The sequence below is a fragment of the Sprattus sprattus genome (assembly GCF_963457725.1).
Source record: "Sprattus sprattus genome assembly, chromosome: 18".
Classification (NCBI taxonomy): domain Eukaryota; kingdom Metazoa; phylum Chordata; class Actinopteri; order Clupeiformes; family Clupeidae; genus Sprattus; species Sprattus sprattus.
This window is the reverse complement of record NC_137916.1, coordinates 16,542,439-16,561,947: the sequence shown is the minus strand read 5'-3', so window position 1 is coordinate 16,561,947 and position 19,509 is coordinate 16,542,439. Positions and strand designations below refer to the sequence as shown.

The 19,509-nt window shown below is 44.1% G+C and overlaps 2 protein-coding genes across 2 annotated transcripts; both read right to left on the bottom strand.

The window, feature by feature from the left end:
* Positions 1–511: 511 nt before the first annotated feature.
* On the bottom strand, positions 512–11,004 carry LOC308378878 (dual specificity mitogen-activated protein kinase kinase 6-like; the record flags this gene model as incomplete). Its single annotated transcript, XM_080855886.1, has 12 exons — positions 512–1,988; positions 2,253–2,298; positions 2,685–2,824; positions 3,156–3,233; positions 3,490–3,617; positions 4,014–4,065; positions 4,464–4,580; positions 4,757–4,876; positions 5,217–5,330; positions 5,589–5,637; positions 5,838–5,904; positions 10,899–11,004. 12 exons carry the CDS (start codon positions 11,002–11,004, stop codon positions 1,911–1,913), a joined length of 1,095 nt encoding a protein of 364 aa, XP_080712012.1. The 3' UTR covers positions 512–1,910.
* Positions 11,005–12,162: 1,158 nt separating this feature from the next.
* On the bottom strand, positions 12,163–17,268 carry btbd17b (BTB (POZ) domain containing 17b; the record flags this gene model as incomplete). The annotated part of the gene is made up of 3 exons (XM_080856597.1): positions 12,163–13,237; positions 14,165–14,450; positions 17,172–17,268. 3 exons carry the CDS (start codon positions 17,266–17,268, stop codon positions 12,163–12,165), a joined length of 1,458 nt encoding a protein of 485 aa, XP_080712723.1.
* Between the last annotated feature and the right edge of the window lie 2,241 nt (positions 17,269–19,509).

Genomic DNA, 19,509 nt, shown 5'->3' with positions numbered 1-19,509 from the left:
CACCACAGACGCCACTGACAAGAGATGTGGTCAACTGAAGTATAGAACATTAAGAGACCCTGCTTCGTAGCCATGACTATATCAACCAGACCTCTGACGGGGTATTGGGGGAGAGGGGGTGCCACACTCAAGCCCCCAGATGAAAACATTTATCAGGGAGTAGGGGAGGTGTGCGCGCGTGCATGTTGGTGTGTGTGTTTGCAAAGGTTTGCGGGTGGGTGTTGAAGAGGAGGCAGGTAACTCTTCAGGACTAAAACCATTGACTGAACAGAGAGTGTCTCTCGTGCTGCAAAGCATCCTGGGATATGGGCTCTGGAAACAATCTCCGTACAAAGTAGGGCACTGAAACCTGAGAGATGGCCACAGCACATAAGCATCGGGGAAAGAAGGGACTGACTGGGGTCGTTAGTGTGTGCTGTGTGTGCTGTGTGTGTGTGTGTGTGTGTGTGTGTGTGTGCGTGCGTGCATGCGTCACACTGCGAATACACAGGACAGAGGACCAGAAGCAGAGTAATAGGGCAGGTCAGGGCCTGCATCGCTCCACAGTGCAATGTTTACTCCGTTTAAAAAGTTCAATAGTATTTACATCATTCACACAGCAATCTCAAGCACACAGGTAAGGCGTCGGGTGCGTCTCTTAAGGGCTTCAAATTCATTAATGCACTCGGCACAAAAAAAAAAAAAACAGAATCAAAAACAGGAGAAATGGCCAAACAGCAGTTCTCATAAATACATTAACTGCATAACACTGTCATGAGAAGTATAATCTGTATAATAATAATAACAATAACAACAACACATTTTCCAGTCCCTTACTGTCCAGCATAGAGAAGTGTGATGTAATTTTTGTGTGTGTGCTCAGAGAGGACTGAAGAGGAGCTGAATGTCTGACGCTGGCATAATCCCCTTCCTGTTCCCCCTGCAGGTGGGGAGGGGAGCCCCACAGCACTGGGAGGGGAAGAGGGCAGGGCTGTTGTGTTTGCAGGATGGGGGTGGGGGGGGGGGGGGGGGGGGGGGGGTAGGGGGTTTGCTGTCATATCCACTGAATATGTTTCTGTAGCTCTGTCACCCAACAGAAGCCAGCAACTATCAGGACATCTAGGAATCACAAAATATATATATTTCTCTGAAAAAGGCCTCTGCCCTTCTCACTTAATAAAAGAGTTGTGGATGGGTGTGTGTGCGTGTGCGTGTGTGTGTGTGTGTGCACGTGTGTCTGGGTGAGTGGGGGGCTGGTGGGGGGGATCAGAGCATTTAAAGAAGCAGACAACATTGTCAATCCTAAACATTTGCAACCTTGCATAATTCCATATTTTTTGTACTATGTAGTAATGAGCTCCGTTTGAGCATGTACTTCATACGCGCACAACCAGCCATGAAAAAGAGATGGCATAAGAGAATGCATGTTTCATGACACAGATACATATATGAGAGTCTCTCAGGTTGGTTTTGTGACGTATGATGCCCATTATCCCACGTCATCCACGTGTGAGCCAGCGACACCAGCAGCAGCAGGGCCATCCTCATGGCTTGAGAGTAGAGGTCACTGCAGACGGGAGGGTGAGGTGGCGGTGGACACGTGCTTGAACAGCTAGAGTCCTCGGTGAGTAATACAGGCACACACACGCGCTCTCACTCACTCTCTCTCTCTCCCTCCCTCTCTCTGACGCCTTATGTTACAGCTGGGGTCTTTTCCAGGGTGGAGGTGGGGGGATGGGTTTGGGGGGCGGAGTCTTGTGCTTGGCTTGAGTGTTCACTTAGGGTAAGGTAGTTTTATTTATTTTTCTCCTGTTCGCTCCTGAAACTCCTCGGCCTGTGGTGGATTCATCCTGCCTGCATCTAGTGAGGGAGGGCAGAGAGGGCGGTGGCGTTGGCGACGGCGGGTGTTCCGGAAGGCAGAAGTCGGAGGTTCAGTCGCCAAGAATTTCCTTGACGAAGCTGGCCACGTCTGTGTCTTTGGAGTCGTGCAGGGTGAAAAAGGGATGAGTCTGTGACGGGACATGACAGAGAGCGTCAGACATGGTGCAGGGGGGGGGGGTTTCACAGAGCTCACGTGTATGGGCATGCATGCCAGTACACGCATCACACACAAACACACCCAAGGCAGTGTCACCACTTAGTTTGGTCTGTCCTCTTGTGGACATTTACAATACATCATTAAAACCCCTAAAGCAAACAAATAGCGCTCAGCAACAACGTCTGTGTTTAAGAAATTATAACTGATTGAAATGGAAAAATCAACAGCAACCAACCATTAGATCTGAGTAGGCTGGCCTCTCTTTAGAATTTTTCTTTAGGCTGCAATAACAAAACAAGGATTAAAAATAAATATAGTCACAAATAAATATTGCAAAAGCAGTTACTCCTGTTCATTCAGAGCAATAGAAAGCCTTTGAGAGTTTTCAAAGTGTATGAAAACCGACTGCAACAATAACAACTTCAGAATAATTGGACACATTTTGTAGTTTTTAAAATATAAAGTAAATCTTTCTTCTGAACATGGGATAAAGCATATGGACAACTGTGGAGCCAAAGCAGAGGCGGATCTAAAGACCAATTGTGACTCCTAATGGCCAAACAATGCCACAGCTCTCAGAGCAGGAAAAGGAGGAGGAGAGAGGGGGGGTGAGAAGAGAGGAGAGAGTGTGGGGGGGGGAAGAGGAGTAATGGATTGGGGATCTCACCACTTCGAGGTGAAGTCCACAAACTCTGGGGAGAAGCGGTCAGGTGGGAGCTGGGGGGACGGCTCGTCCACCACCTGCTTGAGCTGCTGGAACGGAGTGCCCCATGACTCGTACGGGAAGCGCAGGATGGCCATCTCAATCTAGGACACACACACACACACACACACACACACACACACACAAAAAAATAGGTCAGTATCATTTTTGAATGATAAAACTTTCTTATGATATGATTATGAATGATAAATCAAACATTCTTATTTCAACAAGTAACTGCGACGGTTTCAACTAATCATCCAGTCGCTTACAGCCGTGTTTACAGCTGTGTTCTTATTTATTCTAGGATTGCTAACCTAGAGTAGCTCCTGTTCTCCCAACAGATAAATATATTAATATACTATAATATACAAATATTTACAAACAAGAACAGGTTCTATAAAGACATAAAAACAGGGCGGAACCAATACTAACCAAGGTAATCCCTAAACTCCAGATGTCTGACTTGACACTGTAGCCCTTCTGGTTGAGCTCTGGGTTTATCCTCTCCGGCTAAAACAGAGAAACAACACACGGTCACACACACACACACACACACACACACACACACACACACACACACACACACACACACACACACTTTGTCTTTCTGCAAAAACTGATGTATCTAGTTTCAGCTGGTATCTTGCTGTGTATGGTAATGGTGTCACGATCCTAACCAATACACAGAGTGCCTGGGAATATTGAAAAGTACAAATTGTCTCATAAATGCAGTACAGTTGTCCCCAAAGGCAGAACAGAGGCTCACCGCCATGTAAGGTTTGCAGCCAGCGTCCATGGTCTTTGCCACAGAGTCCACCAAATAACCACTGATTCCAAAGTCGCACATCTTCACCTGACCTTGAGTGTTAATGAGGACGTTGGAAGGCTTGACATCTGTAGGGTGTAAAAGCAGTGCACCGACACACACACACACACAATTGAGCACGTCACTGTGCAGATAGCTGTAAGAAATTGCCTTATTACAGAGGAACTGATCTCCAGCAATACTAGCAAAGTAGCAAAGAAAAACTTCTTTAGGCGTCACTAGCACAATCTTTGATGGATGTCATATTGGTAGGTATTTCACACAAACAGACACAAAATATATTCACACAGAAAAAAAGATTCTTAGTAGTCACTAAACATTCAGTAAATGCTGACGACTTTACACCGCAAACTGTGCCAATGTACAGCACACATACATTTGGTCAACAAAATCGATCTATGCAGAGCCAGGATACATGGCCCATTTGTCTCAACAAACAGTCCCTTCACTGTGCCTCTAGTTACCTCTGTGAATCACCGACAGGTGACTATGCAGATGTTCCAGGGCTTTGACAATCTGTACAGAGAGAGAGAGAGAGAGAGAGAGGAAGAGAAGAGGGGAATGAGGGGGGGTGAGAGAGCAGGAGAGAAAGATCAGAGAGGAAACGGTAGCTACGGTCCAAACAGCTGTTCATGACTAAACAGTGAGTCACTTCTACACGGTGAGAGACTTCTCCAAAGATCTGATAGAGGCCTGTGACTCACACTGATCCAAAATGGCCATTGTTCAGCTAGGCCTATTTTTATCCATGATTACCAAAAACTATTCAGCGCAGCTACAAAGCACAAGCACTTGGAAAAGGGTGATTAATGTTCAATACAACATCATAAATCTTCTCAAAGGTTACTCATTCATGCAAAACACTAAATCCCTGAAAACCAGCTACAGATAAAAATGAGAAGAGAAAATGTTACCGAAATAGTGATCTTTCCTAAAATGTCCTCTGGGATGGTGGATCCCTTGTCTGTAACCTTGACGTAGAATTTGTCCAAAGACATGTCCAATAATTCCATGCAGATCCAGACATCACCCTGGCAACAAACACATGAGGTTAGGAAAACAAATCCCCCAAAAAAGAGCAGAGATGTTAAAGAACCAAGTGTGCTGATTCAGTTTATGAGGCTGAAGGTACTGCTTGCTTGTGCTACTCTGTACCCAATAATACACGCATGCTTTGCTGAGAAGGCTTGTTTGCGGAGGCACATACCTCTCTGAAGAGGGCTCCGTAAAAGGTAACCGTGTACAAACAGTCCACCGTTCTCATGGAGATGTCCAGGTCCATCAGCAGCCGCTTCTGCTCCTGCGAGTTCACCGTGGCTCGAATCCGCTGGGGGAGGTAAGCAAATACAAAACACTCTCAAGTCAGAAGGACAGCCACAGCTCCCAGTGGGAAACTGCAAACCAGTGTCGCCTTCAGTGTTTTCGTTTGAGTGTAAAACACTTTTCTTTCAAGAACAAAACAAAGCAGAAAAATTATAAAATATTTGTGTCTGACTACTGGTTTCTGAGGTCGGTGGGAACATACCTCACGTTGTATCAATGTCAAGAAAGCCTGACTTTTTGCAAATCTAAAATCATGATTGAGGGCCAACTTGTCATTTAAATGTTGACACAGCCCATGAGTGCAGTTGAAGCGATCCGCTGGCTAGCTAGCTGGACTTACTCACCTTCACAGCCATGATGAGGCCTGTGGGAACGTGCCTCATCTTGTCCACCACTCCATAGGCCCCTCTGCCCAGCTCCGAGATCTGCTCCAGATCATCAGCTTTCACCACCACGTTCTAAACAGGCCAAATCGCCATGGAAGACACAGGCCAGAGAGGAGAACACAAGAGTTTAGACTAACCACACGCCGAGCAAGGAGGAGGTCTATCCCTGATGTGTTGCTCAAGCGCATGCAAGAAACGTCTAGGGAAACAGGCGTGAGAAATGGATGTGAGGGGACAGGGAGGGAAAACTAAAAGCCAATTTTGATGGGAAAGTAAGTGTTTGAAAGGAAACCCTATCTAAACAAGCACAGGTGAAAGAGGGCACCGTACCTTCTCACCAATGGTCACTTCGGCCTTGGAGTCAAGATCTCTGGGGGGTCTGGGGAGGAAGCAGAACACATGATCATGCAGACGTTACCATACCATTCACAGTAGGGATTCCACTATCACACACCACTGCCACGCCATAAGTGATGACTATTAATCACCGCTGTACTGGAGGCAACTCCTGAATGGGAATCTGAGCTTACTGGATAGACAGGCTTGGGATGCTACCCACATGAGCCACTGATTACTTACGCTGGTGTTGGAGCCGGCTGCTGAAACACATCCTCATTGATCTTGAGATCTGGCTTCTTCTTTTTCCCTGCAACAATGTAAAGAGCAGGCAGTCAGGATCTCTGATGTGAAATCCCAGTTGAGTGCCAAAAAGGGTGGCTAATGATGGTTGCACAGAAGATGGAAATATTTCAGTCGAAGGTAGGGAAATGACACAGCAGATCTGGTCAAAGTTCTCCAGCAAATGCCTATTTTTATGACCAAGCGCTTACACAAGCTTTCATGACTCAGCAAGAAGAAAAAGAGGGGAAAAAAGTAAAATGTTGTGTTCCTCAATATGGCAGATGCACATCCAGGAACAGACACTACAGATCTCACTGGAAAGTTCAACTCTTGGTATGCCAGGGTATTCCTGGAAACACAGAACTATGTGAAAACTGTGTGTGCGTTTCCCTTGTACGTATCCCATTACTACTACTGGTTCAGCTTTTGTATGAGAATAGAGAGGCCTTTATAAAATGCAGCATTGTTGAGTGCCCTTCCTCTGTGAGTGCATAATGGGCTTGTCGCAGACAGCATTTACAAGGGTTGGCTGTTTGCGTGCTGGACCAATGTCAACAGACTAATGACTGAAAATAAGCAACCACAAGTACAGCACTCCTGCTGCAAAATATAAAGCACGGCCCATCCCCATGTGTCTCAATCACAAAATAGCCCAGTTCCATGTCACTTTTGCCCATTTATTTTATTTTCCCAGAGAAATTAGTTTTTTAAAACATTATTCTACTAGATTTTGAGATGGTGTGGATACACATGGGAAGAGCGTGATTGACAGCCCTCGCTGGAAGAGTCAGGTGGCAGGACTACTGCGCATATCATATATCATACATCATAAAAGACCAGGGATTCCCATGTATTTTTGTTTATGGCATGTGAAGAAAATGGAAAACAAATGAATCATTTCAGAATCACAGTCATTGTGTTTTCACAGTTAGACAAAAAATGACAAATGATAATATACAAACACAGTTTGACATTATAAATTTCAAGTTTGTCTCACACTTTTACACGCAAATCAAAATGAATATTAATACCCACTATAATACACCAACTATAGAAAAGTGTCATCTTTCTACTCAGCTGATGAGCTAAAACCAATCAAAACAGTCCATTGCTATATGTAGCCGTAGCCTGTGCTGCATATGCAAACTACCCCTAAATTTGTTTTGAAGGGTTTGCAGTGACAGGAAAGTGACCGGATGAGAGGAATCTATGATCTGCTGTGCCTGGGGTGGTCTGGGGAGATGTACGTCATGGTTTACACCTTCATAAACAAGTATGCTACTAACACGTCGTGAAAACTCTATGTGGCTAGCGAGTTTGTCACATCAACAACCAGAGGTTTGTAATATCAGCCTGTGAGCCCATTTAACAGATAAGTTAGTTCACAGCTAAGGCTACCATGTCTTTTGCAGCCCAAGAAGCTAATGTTAGCTGCCTTCTGTAACATTACCCGTTGCATGTGTCAGTTTCTAAATATTGCCATCTTTGTACACACTTGTACACGTTTTGTCTTTATCTTCCCATGTGCGTAGATAGAGGGGAGGGTTGGATCTGTGAATATATTATATGAGATCATCTAAAAATCTCAAGCAAAATATTGTGTAGAGCTCACACATATTTGTTGTTCGTCACATGTAGTAGCATTTTGTGCTGACAGGTAATGCTGGCCCTATATTTCAGACCTGTGGGAAACACTGGAGAAATTAGCTGAATTTGACCAAAAGTGTATGGGATTATACTCATAGACGGCACCTTTAATTCCTGACACTTTAAACCTGTCTGATTGTCAACATTCCTACCCAGCTTCCTTCACTGCATGCAGAGATCTGGACTCGTCATAGTCTGTTTGTAACATCTACTAAACCTTCTTTCAACGTGCAAATGTCTCGTTTTGATAGTGCTGAGAGAAAAAACTAAGAAATTATTTGCTTTGCAGCTGTGAGTTAGAATATGCTAGACACTATCTACACCAACATAAGACTTGGAATCATGGGAAGAGGAAACTAACAGTAGAATTCCAGACGTGGTATGTCAGTCTCCTGAATATATGTATTGTTCTTTGTTAGGGGTGGGGTGGGGGGTTGTTTTGACTACTTGCCTCAGAAAGCCACACAAAAACTGTCAACGTCTGAAAGTCTGTTTTTACAATTAATTCTAGAAATGAAATCTCACAACATAGACTAAATTCAAATGGCAGTTAATACTGGGTAAAGGGGTAAGAGAACGTTCGTTAAAAATAAGCTTTTATGCAAAGATTGGAAAACAATCGGTCATGTAAAATTACCTTTTTCAGAGCCGCTGGGCTCATACAATTCTTGTCTGCTGAAGGACTCTTTGCATGCCGAGTCAAAATTAGTCTCACAGACGCACGCACACACACAGACACTCCCTACACAAATTCATCAGCAAGCCCAAAAGTCTTTGATAAGTGTGAACACGTCACGGTTTTCTCCCAAAAGCCTCACCTGAGCTGTGAAACCTGAGTGGGCTTTCCTACATTGTATGTTTACAGGCGCACACATCCCTCAGCAAGGAGGCAGGTGTGGTCCTCACAGTAGCTAAACGACTCAGAGGGGCGTGGGAACTGGCACACCACCACACCACACCACAGCCAAACAAGGCTGTTCCCTGAGACTAATGTGAGGAGGACCCAATGGAAGGCAGCCAAGCCATAAGCTCTCCTGGCCTGGGGGCCAAGAGCAGACAGGGGCGACCCTTAAACTTGAACAAGTGGAGTGGCGAACAGGGTATCCCCAAACACCCCACCCAATACTACGACTGGGTGGTATATTAAAAATATCGACATGCATTTTAAACTGACCACATTTCAACAGGGAAGAATGCACACGCACACACACACACACACACACACACACACACACACACACACACACACACTCACACACAAACAAAAACCTCTGTAGCCACCAGGGGAAATGGGGGGCGTCACACACAGCACGCTGTCATACAGAAGAAAGCATGGAGGCCACCGAAGGCTACTGAAGTCAGTATTTACGGTTTCATTTAGAAGTTGATGTGCAAAGAAAACTAACCAAACTTGTGAGTAGCAGGAGAGCTGTTTTGCCGTGCACAATTGAATCATGCATTATGTGCGCATTGACGCATTGTGTGTGTATCATCTTTAGCAGTGAGAATGTAGGAACACAATAAAGCAGAGCATGACTCGTCAGATTTCAGCAGGTGACATATCACGGCCTAGTCGGCATAGTATCTGATTGAGTGCTTTTATGATAACTCTTGGCACCATAACAACTCCGTTAAAAGACTATCCTTGTTTTCCTCTTGGGTTACTGAATGTCAAACTATTTCTGTGTGAGTGGGTGAAAGTGCTTTGGTCATTTTCATTAAAAGCCCCATTATGACCACAACAGAGCATGCGCTAAGTCACTTAAAACAGGATGAAGTAAAAGGCTTTATGCCTGTGTCCCGCAAAGAGAATTTTGAGGCTCTGCAAGAGCATACACGATAAATGCAAACTGATACCACACCTTAGAGCCAAGCCACGAACAACACAAAAAGATCAGATTGTGAAACGGCAGACGCCATGCAGTGGTAAACCACGGAAAGTTGTTAACTCATAGCACCCGCATGTCCATACACGTGAAAGATGGACCGGGATGTTCATGCCCACAGAGCTAAATCTAACCATGGCCAGAATTCGTCTGCTACGAGAGGGCATTTTCCTTTGGTCTGACATTCACCCGCGAATACCAAATTTATATTAAACTTTGTAAGAGCAGAGATTTGTGAGAAGTCAGTAATAATATAAAAGATTTGAAACGAATGTGATGTCAATGGCAATTTCCTTCATTTAATTTAAATACAGATACAACGATATGCGGCACGAGCCTACTTCCTAAGTTCATAATCTACATCGTTAGTTTTAAAACACAAACTATCAATCAAATCACAAAAGCTAGTGAGGGCAAATGTTTAAAAGGTCAGCTCTGAGAAATCTTCTAATACGAAAGACACAGCTTGATATTCTGGAAAGTATTGCAGGAATGCGAGGGAGTCGACGTCAGTGGGCTGCTATTTTCCTTTTTTCTCAGGGGTATTCCGTCATGTTCCGGTTACGGGAAGTATTTGGGAAATGTAGCTGTCTACAAATCGTTTTGAAAGTAGCTGGACAGCTAAGGTAGCTTGAGACACTACTTTCAGCTCTAAGTTAACCTGAAATCCAGTCAAAACTGTTCTTACGTACCTTCTTGCCCTTAAGAATGAATCACCTGCTGCTAAGAACGTTTACGTTACTGGTTTGCTAATACATGGCTAACTTTCTTATTTGCTAATGATCGCTAGCTAACGGTATACATTTAGCTGGCAAGTCATCACGTTGTTGTAGGTGATTTTTGGGGAATAGATAGCAAAACATCTTAACAGTCTCAATCCTGCAGGCCACCAACACCTTACATGCATGTGTCCACCTGGTGGATTCAACAAATCCCCCACGCGAAATGTATGAAATTAGTTGATAATGAATTTAAGCATGCAGAATTTCACATAAGTGCCCGAATTAACCCCGGCTAACTATCTAGCTATTCTCCCAAGCTAGCTAACTTGCCACAAAGCTAACAGCAACTGACGGCAAAATGACAGGTAACAGTGTCCATACTGAAGCTGTGGACGTTCCACGCCAATTATCAGAGTATGGGGTTGGCTCTGTGGTATGCAATAAACATAGACCAATTTAATATTGTTTTCTGTAGTCGCATGCGTCTATGTTGTCAGGCTGGAAAACCCGAACGCCAAGTTAGACACTTTGTCTCCTTGCTAACTAGCTAGCAAACTTGGCTATCAGGTTAGCTTGCTACACTTCAACTTCTGCTTGCAAAAGCAATTTAAGTGCTCTGCAAACAGAGATAAACGCAAAGGTAATGGACATGCACTCGGAAACTATGCATTTAAAAGTATCTTTCCTACAGTGATGCACATGTCAAACAAGCTAATCATAATGCACGATTATTCCAACTTTGTTAAAAGGCATGAAACTCTTACCTCGCTTCGGCAGAGACATTTCCCCTTTGCTGTGGTGGGGGGGATGGGAAGCACAAAAGACTTCGCTTTCTCCCTCCCTCACTCCATCTCCCCCTGTCGGACGCATAGAATGTAGTCCAGCTAAACTGCAAGTACAGTACCCACCCCACCCGGCTGACAAATGGCGACGTGAGCTCTGATTTCACCAGCAGTCTTAGAAGAGCCAGTGACGCTCCAAACTTGTGTTTATGAAGTTGATGTAAGGAGCAGCGTCATCATATTTCAAACCTAGCCCAGAACTTTCTGCAAATTCTCTACAGGGATAGCCATAAGTAGACTGTACAAGTTATTAGGCAAATGTAGGCTACGTGATTCCGAGCTATTTTCGGGCTTTGTTCATTATAAGGTATAGAAACCCAAATTCCACACCTGCGCTATTGTCACGTTATTTACAGCCCATGCCAACTGTTGTTCTATTTCTTTAGCTATCTTTAGTTAGATGTTACAACTGTTATCCTTATAGTTGACGTGATCAATAGGCTTTAAGAAAAAAAACATGAATCGCTTTCAAACGTTTTGCTTTTATTTGAGGTGAGCAAAAGGAAAGTAAACATCAATTGGACAGTCTAAACATCCTAACAATTACCTACCAGTATATTGCACCTAAGGCATTGCCTCTTCTAGTTTATGTTTTATGCATTCAGTGAACATTTGCAGCACGTTATATTTGTAAACTCATTTAAAATGTGAACATCTTCATATGGTCTTGAATAACCGAGAAGTTGAGTGTAATATCAATGTAAATTGCTGTGTGTGTGCATCATGCAGGAGACCATATGGAAATTAGGTGTTTAAAAAATGCATGACTTATATGTTCTGTGAGGATCTAGTAGCACCAACACAATGACAGCTCAGACATTTAAACACTTTGCCTTAGACTAAATTAAACTGCTGTTTCAAACGAAAATGCACCAAAATAATCTGCATTCAAAACTGATAACATAGATTTAAGCGAAACAGTACATGGGCTGCATGGAAGCAGCAAGTCAGGACAGACTAGATGTAACTTTAATGTAAATGATACACAAGCACAGTAGGCAGTGTTAACTCTTAAGAGTCAGAGGTGAAAATCAAGACGTATCTGTGGGAAAGCTTGTGAAGACAGATATTTAACCAGGAGAGTTTAATGGTACATAGAAGTGCACTGCTTAGGCATGTGTGTGAGTGCAGGGACTGAAGTTGTGTCAGACACTGGCAGGACAGAAGGTTATGACGGGGATGATCTTTACTTTTTGGAAACAATAAGACTATGGTAGAGGGGCTTCACTATGACGTGTAAGAAAAGGGAGTTGTCAATGAGGTACTCAGAGCCGCGGCGCTGCAAGTCGGCATCCACCAAGAAATCTCCAGACTCCTCCGTGCTCTGGTGGAAGTTGTAGACGTGACGGACCACCATTTTGCCCTGCTGTCTCACAGCCACAATCACTGTCTTCTGGAAGCTCACGCCTGCAAAGTCCGGGCTGGAGGTTGCTGGGGTGACGATGATGCGAGGTCGGCCCAGGTCGGTGCGCGTGGACTGCATTGCGCCGTGCTCACCATAGCCTGAGCGCACACTCAGTGGCAGCCAGCGTGGCGAGAACAGGGTGTTCCAGGTCACACGCTTGGTGGAGTCATGGCCGCTGGGGCCCAGCTGCGTCTGGAAACTGTAGCTGCGGTCGTCACGTGTTGGGTTGTTGATCACCCAAGGCGACCCCCAGGACGCGGACAGGTAGTTGCGAGGTGTGAAGATGCTGCAGTTGACATCAAAATACTTGGCGAGTTGGATGGGAGAGGCTGAGTGGAACTGGAAGGCCAGAAAGAGCAGGTCGCGGATGGACTCGTAGTGTTTGACCATGAGTGGAGACTGCTTCTGCAGCCGGAACAAGTGCTGTGGTGGGATCATACCATACCGGATGGCCCGCAATGCGGTCTCCACTGTGTCGGTTGCCGGCTGGTTCTGCTCGATCCAGTTCTCCAGAGCCTCGTAGAGGTCCAGCTCGCTCTGCAGGATGAGATCAGAGCGCTGAAGGAGCGACAGCAGCAGTTCATCACTGATGGATCCCCACTCGGCACTCTGCAGCACAGACGACAGGTTCCAGGACAGGTATTGCAGGCAGCTGTCCCGCAGCGAAACGTCACCAATTTGCAGGGAGTACTGATACCAGCCCACCACGTGACCCGTTGGTGAGTCACTGGAGAGGTGCTGAGTCATGTAGCGGGTTAGGCCCTGCTGCAGGCTCCACACACGATACTTGCTGGCAAGCTTATGCAGGGAAATGGCCTGGTCTAGGCGCACAGAGATGTCACCACAGTAGAGGTACCTTCAAAGAATGTGAGGAGGTTGATGAGTTAGAGCAGACAAAGCATGGACCAGTGACCATTGGCTCATCGCCATGGTAACCTAATCTTAAAGTGCAAAATGCCAGTATTGAGTTTAATCTAAAACTAGTGACCTCACAGGCAACAGTCTTTCAGACGCCAAGAACATAAGAGCTAACACTGATGAAAGCTGGCAGGCTTTTAGACCACTCACCAATGTGAATTAAGTTTTTCTTACATTCCATGGGGTTTTATGCCTAACACAACCACCAAACAATATAGTTAAAAGCCAGGGTGGCTAGTGGGAAAGACGATAATTAGATGATTATCTGCACTTCAAATCACCTTGAACCATCTCAATGAATTTGAGGTTTTTATGAAAGCCAGTCACCTATACGAAATATACTTTATGAATGGACCCTTAATATTGTCTCTCTAATAGTTTATCTTTCCTTTTTTTCTTGTGCTTGGTAATGGGTAATTTCATCCAATCTATGTTAGTACCAGTATGCAACAAAGGGGGGAGCCATCTGACAAGAATACACACTGCAAAAGTGTTAGTGAGGTCGTAGGTCAGGCTCACATCATTCAGAGAGATTGTCTCCTTTAAAATCAAAATGATCTGCACACCAAACTGGTGACAGAGAGGGTTGGTTAGCCTTCCTGGAGGTATACCATCAGCAGTGATATGCTACGCTCACATTCTGGGATCTAATAATCATGAGCTTGATTACCTGCACCACATGAATTATGTTAAATCTACAACTATGCTAAGATATGCCTATAGAGGAAGGCTGATTTCCAGGTGCTCAATGGGGCAGACCTGGTCACTACACCAATTCCAACAGTGCATCTGATTTCGACACAATCCAACTCCTAAAGAGACAAAAGGTATGGCTTAATCTCAGCCATAGAAGCCTTGTCCCTACCTGATAAATTTGTCAAAGACTGCAGCGCAGTCCTGGGGCTCCCTGAGGACAAGGATGCTGCTGTTGCGGTTCTGGAGCAGCTCGTCAAACATATCACTTTGCAGGGTCAGCACCAGGCTGTGGGCCTGGATTATCTTCACCTCATCTGTGCCGATGGTCCTCACTCGGAGGGTCACATCACTGCCGTTCCCCTGGGCCAGCAGGGCCTCCATCCGCTGCACCATTGCCATGGAGTGATTCAGTGTGGTGAAGCCATTCTCCGGGTTCATATCTAGTCTCAGAGCTGCTGTCGGGAAGACAAATTAGTTTTCTTATTTCACATTTCAGTCAACCCATATCAGTGAGGACTGTCAATCACAAAAAGTTCATGCGCACATCAAAAAGAGGGTTACGGCAATAACATAATAATTATAATCCAGTATGACTATAAAAATATAGATCATGACCTTGATGACAGAATACAATACCATTAAAAGTAGAACATTACTATTTTTGCAGACCCATTTTCTATGTATCAATACAACTACACATTTAGATACATCATAGCATGTGTGATGAGAACAGAGTATAATTGTATGTCTATATATCTATTTGTAATTAGTGCTTAATCGCATATTTACACCAGTGTAATATAATGTGAGGTTCCTTAAACAGTTCTGGCTATGTCATAGGTTTAGATCCACTCTCCGACTTCTAACATTCAATAGCTGTGCTACATGTAGTAACTGATTCAGCAACTTACAGCAGTAGCCCTGGGATATTGGTGACATGAGGTCAGTGTGGCATGTGCACAGTTCACTAATGATTATTAGCTTAGAGAGTCACTAGGTCCCTCGTAGTTTCAGCATGAGCCAGCACTTTTCATGCTACCAATACACTTGAACCAAATGTATTTCAGATGTGCTGGACACTTGCTGAACACTTGAATTAATGATGTGGACAGATACACTTTAAACCCAAAGCTGTACATGTGCCACTTTTCCTGTTCTAACTTTTGTCTTCTTATTCTCCTCCACCTATCTCTCCATTCCTTGTGGGTGCTCCCCCTTTTGAGATTTGCAATGTTTCCTAAAAACTGCCACCAGGTGATTCCTCCTGGGGTTTTAGACCTCAGTTTCAGTCGAGTGCCTTAAAACTAAAGGTGAACTGTTGAAACTAATTTAAAATGAAGCTACTGTCCTGTATATTCTGTGTCAGACTCCTTTGTGTGTCGTGCTGGGGAGCCAAGAGGTGGCTTTATGCTTCTGAGATGCCTGAGGTAAAAGAGAGCAGGTGCTGGAGGAGGAGAGCACAGGAGGCAGGGGGCATGTGTGCATCTGCAGACTGAGTCACAGCTGTGGAGTTGCACTCGAGCTCCGGTGCTGGAATCACACATGAAAGACATAGCGCAGCACGGTTCCAGTCTCTTGGCCCAATTAAACATCATCTGATCTCTCATCCTCAAAGGTCACCAGCTGCTCCGCTCCAAATGGCTTTTAATGAGATTCAGTCTCAAGACTTTTTTTTCTCTTCTGTCTGTCTGGCCTTGCAATATCCATGATGCCCAGTTGATCCACCTTAGCTGTAACAGTTTAAGGCAACTGAGCCCTTAGCTATCTAGTTGTTCATATTTTCCAGTTAAGAAATTTCCCAGAATTTACCTCAAGTGCCTGTTTTTGAACCTTTGAATTGTGGACTTCATAACAAAACCAATGAATACATTCCCATAAGAAAAGAAAGTCTAAAAAGAGTTTCCTTATTATCTCCTTAGTTTCAACTAGACAACAATGAGATTAAAAGTAAGATTTAGGTTTAAATCTGTTGCTTCTCAGATTTCTATATTGTCTACATTTCTCCTATGGTGCTAAAGGAGAAATGTTTTATTTTCACAATTAATTGCGTTTAACTAGCATATGAGAAGAAAACTGTTCAAAGCTGTTGTGGAGAGAGGATCCTTTTATTGTCAATTATGGTAGATTTTTACAATAAAGTGCCTCATCTCATTTCTGTCTAAAACTGTTTCTCCTAGGGAATTTTAGGATAAATATATGTGATTAAACTGATACATTATTGAAGCACTAAAGAGATCATGTTTAGGGTTCCTAAGCTTTCAAAGATCCATCTTTGAGAACTAAAAATGTCCGATGGGTTTCACTGTAGAAAAGGTTTTATTCAACATAAAAATCCTAAAATCTTGTAAAGCCTCCAGAATATTTTTAATGTGAATAATATCCATATTCATCCATTACAATATTTGACCGTCAGTAGTGTAATAGCAAAACTGAATACACGTCGCCCATGATTTAGGGGAACTGGCTTTAGGAAGTGACAGCTGTAGAAATGAGTCCTACAATATTGTTATCACTGTCTAGTCTACTATTGTTTGTAGTAATTTAGAGGACCTGAGAACATTTAACAAAAAATCCACTTTCAAATGTACTGATTAGAATATATAAATGGACACACTTGAATTGCTAAAAGTATTCTGATATATTAAATGGAAGTATACAGGACTGCTGATATATGTCAGTCAGTCTTTGCCCAAAATATCTTTTTTAAGTGCAAAAGCACCCAGGGCTGTCCTTATCCACATCTGAGGACTAAGCGGATGTGTGGGAGCTGCAACAACAGCGTTGTCGGGCTGAGAAAGTGTCCATCTCTTGTTTGTGTCTGTGTCTCTCATAACCCCAGGGCTGGATTTAGCAAAGCTACACTGAACACAGACACTGGACTGGACTGCACTCACACAGATGGTGCCCATCATGGCTACAAACTGGGCTCTCTGATGGAGAGCAACTGCACGCACTTCACATGCACTGATGCAAAAGTAATGCACCTCATTCTCCAGGGAAGGAGATTCGGTAATGGCAGAGAGGACAGAGCATCTAAAGCATGAGTCAGTCAGCATCCTTTTTTATCAATTACAGTAAATGGAACAGCAAGTGTAACATAACACAGAGTTAAGTACATCTTGTTGATGTATGCAGAGTGGAGAGAGAGAGGCGGTGCAGAGTGTGTGTGACCTTACCTCCCCCAACGGCCACGGCGTGGAAGTCTAGCCCCACCAAGAGAGTCACCAGACAGAGCAGAGTAGACATACTTCTTCCCTCAAACGAGTAGGCCATGCTTGGTCCGGGTCTTTTCTCCCCTCCTTTCTGTGTTTTCGCTCTTCTTTTATTCTTCTATTCCTCGCCTTGTCCTTCCTCTCTCCTACTTGTCCTTCTTCTACCGGTGTGTTTCTCGCTGCGCTAAGGCTCAGGATGTCGGGTCGCCCTGTGTGGTGCCTTGGCTCCCAGTCCTGCGCTCTTTATGTAGGACGCCGGCCCTTCCTCGCGCATCTCGCAGCCTTGCGGTCCACATTGATTGGTGGAATCAGCCTAGGCCGTTGCCATGACTACAGCTTTGATTTTGAGTTTCTCCCTTTTCAATGTTGCATGGCATTGATCTGCGTGGTATTTTACCAGTTGGGGGTCCAAAGTTGTTTTTTTCTTTTTGAAGGGAGTAAGTGGGTGGATGGATGAGTGTGGTAGGATCTCTTACTATGGAATGTTATTGAAAAATAGCAACATCAATATTTGCACACACTGTACTACAACATACAGCCACCACATACAGTGCAGATTATGAAAACAATGTTATGCATTCATATCCACAGCATTTATGTATTCCATAGCTATATATTTTTCCCAAATAAGGTCATGGGAAATGTTTTCAACAATCAGTTCACGGTTTATATTTAAGCAATATAGTACGAGTGGGACTGGGGTAGGTAAGGAATAATCCAACGGGTGGTGTTCGGCCGTAGCCACCGAGGCCGAAAAAAAACTTTGATGCCCAAATCTCTTAAAGGCTTTGACAGTTTGCAGAATCTCAGTAGAGGTACACATTCTGATTGCCTAAGGAGCAGTGCCATGCTGCTACACATGTTGTCTTTCCTTTAAAACAATTGCAGAAATCTCACTAAGTGCCTGTGCATGTGTGTGGTGAGTGCATGTGTGTGTGTGTGTGTGTGTGTGTGTGTGTGTGTGTGTGTGTGCCTGTGCATGTGTGTGGTGAGTGCGTGTGTGTGTGTGTGTGTGCGTGTGCATGTGCGTGTGCGTGTGCGTGTGCGTGTGCGTGTGCGTGTGTGTGCTGAGTACTGTGCCCCTGTGGGTGCTGTACAGTGACCCTGGACCCCATGTGCATTAAGTTCTCTGGCAGCTGCAGGCAGGGAACAGCACTAATGACCAATGCCAGAAAAGTGCAGACGGTCAATACTACGCTCTCCCCACTTCTCCAGTCTCTGCGCTCTGACCACGAACAAAGCAAAAGTGCCACGCTTGCACAGCCCTCTGGCATGACATGGCCTATAGTGTCCTGGTGTGCTCTCAAAGGACAACTCTGTTTGGTAGGGTAGAAACACCAGATTAGTCATGGAAGTTGCATGGTAAGTTGTAGGTGTAGGTCTACTCTAATGTAGGGCCATTACAACTGCACATTATGAATAACCTGGTACTTATGAACCAGCCATCTTGAGAGTTTAAACAATAAGTTGAGTCTTTCGATACTCAGAGTTGCTTAAGTCATGAGGGAAGGCGTGATACTGCAGTGTATTCGGCGGTATTTTGACAATACATAGTGGGATAATCTGAAATGAGTGCAACTGTAAAAGAAATTCTATATAAATTCACGATGACACAGTTAAATAAAGCTGAAATGCCATTAAAACAGTCAAACCTTCTAACCTTCAAATGTCTGTACAGAACTGCTCACCTTCGCAGCCTTTGAGAGAGACAACTCTTTTTTTCTTCCATAAATAAGTTACTGATCTGGCATTTGAAGAGAGGTATACGATTCGTAACTGTCAATCATGTTTCTTTCTGGGAAAGGAGCAGAGACAGAAAACCGCCCTGGCATTTTGGCTCAGACCGGCCCACCACAGTTGATCACAGCACACACCTTCTCTGAAATACTTAAATATGTTACAGTGTGGGCTACCCACTGTACTATATATCCAAACCACACAGCTTTGTAGGAATTAATCAACTGCAGTGAAGAAGGATAACTGAGTATAAACATACCCGGTCCAGAATTATTGGATTCCCTGGTAAAGAAGTGCAAAAGCATCTTTATCAAAAAGCTGCATTATTTAAATAAAATGGAAATGGTAATGGGCAAGTTGTTAATAGATGTATGAATTCTAACTCTTCTCCAGTGTCCCTTTCTATGAACAAACTAATCAAAGCTTAGAATGGGGCAATGTTGTTTGTTTGTTTGGGATCTTTAACTCTTGAGGTTAAGTAATGTTTAATGACGGTCATGGACATAACAAAGCTTTCCAAGACACAATTTTAGGTCTCAAAAGAACAGGAAAATAGAGCACTACA